General features: G+C 40.3%; 1 protein-coding gene across 1 annotated transcript in view; it reads right to left on the bottom strand.

The window, feature by feature from the left end:
- sdk1a (sidekick cell adhesion molecule 1a) overlaps positions 1-6,000 on the bottom strand; it is a 720,929-nt gene that overhangs the window by 642 nt on the left and 714,287 nt on the right. Inside the window, exons 44-45 of the mRNA XM_048609738.1 lie at positions 1,607-1,736; positions 4-40 (exon numbers count right to left, since the gene is read on the bottom strand). Coding sequence (XP_048465695.1) covers positions 4-40; positions 1,607-1,736 — 167 coding nt within the window. The remainder of the gene's footprint in view (positions 1-3; positions 41-1,606; positions 1,737-6,000) is intronic.

The raw sequence follows: 6,000 nt of genomic DNA, 5'->3' as shown, positions 1-6,000 counted from the left end.
TGCTTTTTGGCAATTCACCTTCATAATCACTGTCAGTAGCCTGTAAAAGGAGGAATATTTTATAATTTTATTTTGTTCCTAGCTTGTAAGTACTTTCATTTTATTCCTCAGGTACATCCTGCAACAAAGGATGAGCTGGTGATCTGATCTAATTATCTCAATGTTAATACTCAGTCAACCTTTTGGAAATATATCAGAACAAAAATAGACAAAGGTTGCTTGTTATGTCTTTTGGATTTTTTCCTTTAATCATATTCCAAATATTTTGATTCAAATGGTGATTTCATAGCTAGTCTCAAGTATTTTCAGTGCTTGTGATAACTTGATATGTTTTAGTAATGTGACCAGGATAACATACAGAAAACCATCACTTAAATTTCTTTCACAAGAGAAACTCCACAGAATCTCTCTCACATTTTTGAACAATGCCATATGGAGATTTCAGATTTTAACTAGTCTAAGCAATAGGTGAACACCTGAATGAGCAGCTGCAAAATGTATCAGTACAACAAAAATAACTTGAATTTACATAGCATCTTTAAAGAAACAAAACACTGTAAAATACTTAACAGGAGCATTACAAAATAAAACATCATTGCAAGCCTTAACAGGAGATATATATGGCAGATGAGCAAAACCATGGTTACAAATGAGGGGTTTACAGAGTGTCTTAAAGGAGTACGGTGAGGTAGAGAGATAAAGAGAAGTGGGGTGGGGATTGAATTCTGAAGTGGTTCAAGAAGGCAGCTCACCACTACTTTCTCAAGGGCAACTAAGGATGGGTAATAAATGCTGGCCCAGTCAGTGTGGCCCACATCCCATGTGTGAATAAAAATAACACAGGGAACGCCTTCTCCATTTCATAGAGTCACAGAAATATTATGGCGCAGATGGAGTTGATTCTGCCTATCCTGGCTCATTAAATGAGCATCATTACCTAGTGTTAATCTCCTTTCGACATTTCCCCCATACCCCTTGAACATTATTTTTATCTAAATAATCATCCAATGACCTCTTGAATGCCTTAACTGAACATGCTTCCACCACACTTCCAGGCATTTGATACCTATATAGGTCCAGAAGGTCCTGGATGATTTTCACACCTGAACCTGGGTAAGCACAAGCCAGTTGGGAGTATCCTGACTATTGCCGAGGTTAAGCTTAGTTAACTCAGCACAAACTGAGGAATGTACTGGAATATCTTTGTTTTGTAATTAAGTTACAGAATGTATTGAGCAATCAGGAACTTACTTAAAACTTCAGTGATAACATTCCTGCTCCAAAATGCTGTCCCTGCCTAGATTTGCAAAGCCAATTTTGCCCAAATATCACTAAACTTCAGTGACAAGATGGCGTGATTGTATAAATTATACAGTCTATTTTAAGCAACCTTTTAGGTACTTGTACAAAAACTGGACAAAAACTTTCTTCGTGCAAAACTTGCAAGTTGTAGCAGTTCAACACTCAAAGCATAAGTATACAGACAGCACTGTGTAATTGAGGGCAAAAATAACAGCCCAGCATTGTGACTGTGCTCCTTCTCTGGTTGGGCTGTGGTAGGTCTTTCTCAGGAGATAGAAAATTAAATGGAGGAATGAATGTTTACCTCTGACTCGGATATTTCAGTGGGTTTCTCTGTCAGAGTAGTGCTCTCTGTTAGCACAATTCCATTGTAGTTATTACATAAATCCTCATCAGAATAGCGTAACCCTCCTGGGCTGGGCCTCGGTGGAAACCTCGCAACACAGTGAAAAAGAATTATAAATACGAACAGCTCCTATAATCAACATTTTTGAAATGTCATTTTATGTATTAATAATAATGAGGTCACATTAAAATACCATTTCAGATATAACGCTTAACTTATTGCTAATATTTATCTTCGGCAGTGACAATAGACCAGTGTGGTTTAATTTGCTATTGCATAATGATATATAAATAATATTAGCAATATTCTTAAAAAATTCTTCTTGGTTGGAGAAAAGATTCACTGCGTTGTCAAACTAGGTTTTAAAACTGCTTCAAAATAAAAACAGAAATTTCTTGATCCAAGTGATATCATGAAGTAGCTGAGCACATTGACTAGGAACCCCAACAATATCGTGTCTCTAGTGCTGAAGACTTGTGCTCCAGAATAAGTTGTTCCCGTACAGCTATATCACCCACACTACAAAACAGAAATGTGCTTAGTAATATGCTCTTCATAAAAAGTGGGGCAAATGCAACTACAATTATTGTTTTATGAGTTTACTCTCCATCATCAGCAAAGTGAAGGAGGGTATCATCAACAGTGTACACCAAGCAGCATTTACTCACCAATAACCTGCGTACTAATGTTCACTTTGGGTTCTGCCAGGGACACTTGGTTGCAGGCTATATTGAAATATTCATTCAAACATGGAAACATGAGCTGAATTGTAGAGTTGAACTGGGGCTAATTGAAATTGACTCCAATGAATGTGGCATAGACATGCATCAATAAAATTGAAGTCAATAGAAATCAGGAGAAAAATCTCCACTGTCTGGAGTCATAGCAAGCACAAAAAAAAATGGTTTCAGTTGTCAAGAGGCCGATCATCTCAGCCCAGGACATTACTGTTGGAATTCCTCAGGGCAGTGTCTTAGGTCCTTCGATCTTTACTTGCCTCAAATAATAACCTTCCACCTATCATAAGATCGAAAGTGATGATTTGCTGATGAGCGAATAGTGTTCAGTTCTATTTGCAACACTTTGAGTAAGGAAGCAGTACAAGTCCATATGCAGTGACACCTGACAACATTCAGACATGGGCTAATGTTGCAAGTAACATTCGCACTACACAAGTGTCAGGCTGCCATGAAGAACCTGATCACCTCTCCGTGACACTCAACAGCTTTACCAAAATCAACAGAATGACTGGGATTTTTTGTGTTAGGGTGGGATCACGTCAACTAGAAACTTAACTGGAAGAGAAACATAATACTCTGGTAAAGAGGTCAGAGCTGGCTATTCTTTGGCAAGTTACTTGCCTCTTGTTTCATCACAACTTTTCCACCATCTACAACGCATCAGTCAGGAGCATGTTGGAATACTTCCCACTTGCCTCAATGGTTGCAGCACTTCTTTATTTGTAAAGAGAACGTAGGCTTCACTAGCTGGGCCAGCATTTATTGCCTATCCCTAATTGCTGTTGAAAAGATGGTGGCGAACTGCTTTCTTGAATCACTGCTGTTCATTTGCTGTAGGTACACTCACAATGTTTTCAGGGAGGAAGTCCCAGGATTTTGACAAAGTGACACAAAAGTAATAGCAGTATATTTCCAAGTCAGGATAATGAGTGGCTTGGAGAGGGACTTGCAGGTAGTAGTATTTCCATGTATTTGCTGCCTTTATAGCAGAACATTTCTGCTCTTCTAGTCTAGTTCTCTTGAAATGAATGCTAACATTCCTAACTGCCAACTTAACTTGCATGTTAACTTTAAGAGAATCCTGAACTAGTCCCTTTGTGCTTTAGACTTCCAAAGCCTTTCCCCATTGAGAAATTAGTCTACGCCTCTATTCTTCCTACCAAAGTGCATAACCTCATACTTTTCCACACTGTATTCCAACTGCCACTTCTTTGCCCACTCTCCTAGCCTGTCCAAGTCCTTGTGCAGTCTCCCTACTTCCTCAATGTTACCTGTTCCCCCCCACCCCCCCAACCTATCTTTGTGTCATCTGCAAATTAAGGAACAATGCCCTAAGTTCGTCCAGATCATTAATGTATAACATGAGTAGTCGTGGTCCCAAAATAGATCCCTGTGTAACTCCATTAGTTGCTGGCTGCCATCCTGAAAAATAACCCTTTATCCTGACTCTCTGCCTTCTGCCAGTCAGCCAATCTTCTAGCCATGCCAGTACCTTGCCCCTAACGCTATGGGCTCTTATCTTATTTAGCAGCATCCTGCTGGGTACCTTGTCAATGGCCTTCTGGAAATCTAAATAGACCATGTCCACGAGCTCTCCTTTGTCTAATTTATTTGTCAACCCAAGTCTAGATATTATCTCGGTCTTGCTGCACTTGGATTGGACTGCTTCAGTATCTCAAGAGTCCCAAACGGTGCTGAACATTGTGCAATCATCAGCAAACATCCCCACTTCTGATCTTACGATGGAGTAAAAGTCATTGTTCAAACAGCTGAAAATGATTGGGCCTGGGAAACTATCTTGAGGAATACCGGCTAAGACGTCCTGGAGTTGAGAAAACTGACTTCCAACAACTTCCTTGGTGCCAGATATGTCTCCAACCAGTGAAGATTTTCTCACCCGATTCCCAGTGGCTCCAGTTTTCCTTGATGCTACACTTGATCAAATATAAGGTTGATGTCAAGGGAAGTCACTCTTAACTTAAGTCAGCAACTCAGCTCTTTTGTCCATGTTTGAACCAAGGCTTTATTGAGGTAAGGAGCTGAATGGCCCCAGCAGAACCCAAACTGAGCGTCAGTGACCAGGTTATGGCTAAGCAAATGCACCTTGATAGCACTTTGATGACCCCCTTTCATCACTTTACTTATAATTGAGAGTAAATTGATTGGACAGAAGCTAGTCAGGTTGGAATTGTCTGCTTTTTGTGTACAGGACATACCAGGGTAATTTTCCATAAAGTAGATGCTAGTGTTATAGTGGTACTAGAACAGCTTGGCTGGGGCATGGCATGTTTTAGAGCATAAGTCTTCAGGACTATTGCCGTGTTGTTAGGGCCCATAGCCTTTTCAGCATCCAGTGCCTCCAACCCTACCCTGATATCACATGGAATGAATAGATTTGGCTGAAGACTGTGATGTTGGAAATCTCCACAGGAGGAGGTAGAGGTGCAACAGCCACTTGGCACTTCTGGCTGAAGAACATTACAAATACTTCAGCCTTATCTTTTATTGTTGGGCTCCCCCATTATTGAAGATGAAGATATCTATGGACCTTCCTCCAGGGAGTTATTTAACTGTCCACCACCATTAGGGAAAAAAAAGGATTTGGATAATTCAAGATAGGGGAAGGGAAAAATTTGTGGCTCTCAGAGCTGCTCCTTTTTCAAAGAATTTTCACTATTAGAACTGATTTATAAGCTGCAGTATTCTTTTGGAACTTTGGGGGAAAAAAAAAATCAAAACAATGGCATTTTAAAAAGGAGGAAGGGAGATAGAGGTAGTGACCACATAGGAAGGGATTCAAATGGAGAAAGAAACCCACACCGCTGTCTGACCCAGCAGTGAAACTTCACAGCTACTACCTCTGCTGTTTGACTTCAAGTATCTCTGAACATCAGGGATCATCGAAGAAAAATTAACAAACAGCAAAATTCACAACAGGCCTTGGAGAAATCTGTGTGGGAACGATCACAGCAGGGGAGCAGCTAAATGGATAATTTTTTAGTGTAATCTTACTGTTTTTTGTTTGTAAATCTACAATAATGAGTAGAGTGGGTTCTTTTTTGACGATACATTTTATTGAGATCTGTCTCTTGATTAAAATTTAAAATTATACAACATAGGTACTAAATAGCCTGGAGCAGTAAGACTGTGCTATTTTCTGGCTCTGTAGACTGATAAGGTGAAAAGATGGCCTTTACTAGAGTGATGTCCTCTTCCTATCGGATGTGGGAGATTAGGGAGAGTTTCCATGTCACTGATGATTATGTCTGCAGGAAGTGTGTTTGGTTGTGAATCCTATCGGATCGCATGGATTGGCAGATAGAGGCAATGAGGAATTTACAGAAGCTAGGGGATTGTGATAGATGGCAGTTGTAGGAAGGGAGAAAAACTGCAGATATAGTCAGGGAGATGGAAAGGTAGAAGAGGGAGGCAGGTCGAGCAGGAGTTTCCTGTGGCTATCCCCATTTCAAACCAGTATGATGTGTTGGAAAATGTAGGGGGTGATGGACTGTTGGGGGAACGTAGCATGGACAGGCAGGTTTCTGGTACAGAGACCAGCTCTAATGTAACCACGGGTACATCAAGTTCCAAGCGATCAATTGTGATAGGACA

This window comes from Rhincodon typus, chromosome 21 (genome assembly GCF_021869965.1).
Source record: "Rhincodon typus isolate 14 chromosome 21, sRhiTyp1.1, whole genome shotgun sequence".
Classification (NCBI taxonomy): Eukaryota; Metazoa; Chordata; class Chondrichthyes; order Orectolobiformes; family Rhincodontidae; genus Rhincodon; species Rhincodon typus.
This window is presented reverse-complemented; position numbering and strand designations above follow the sequence as displayed.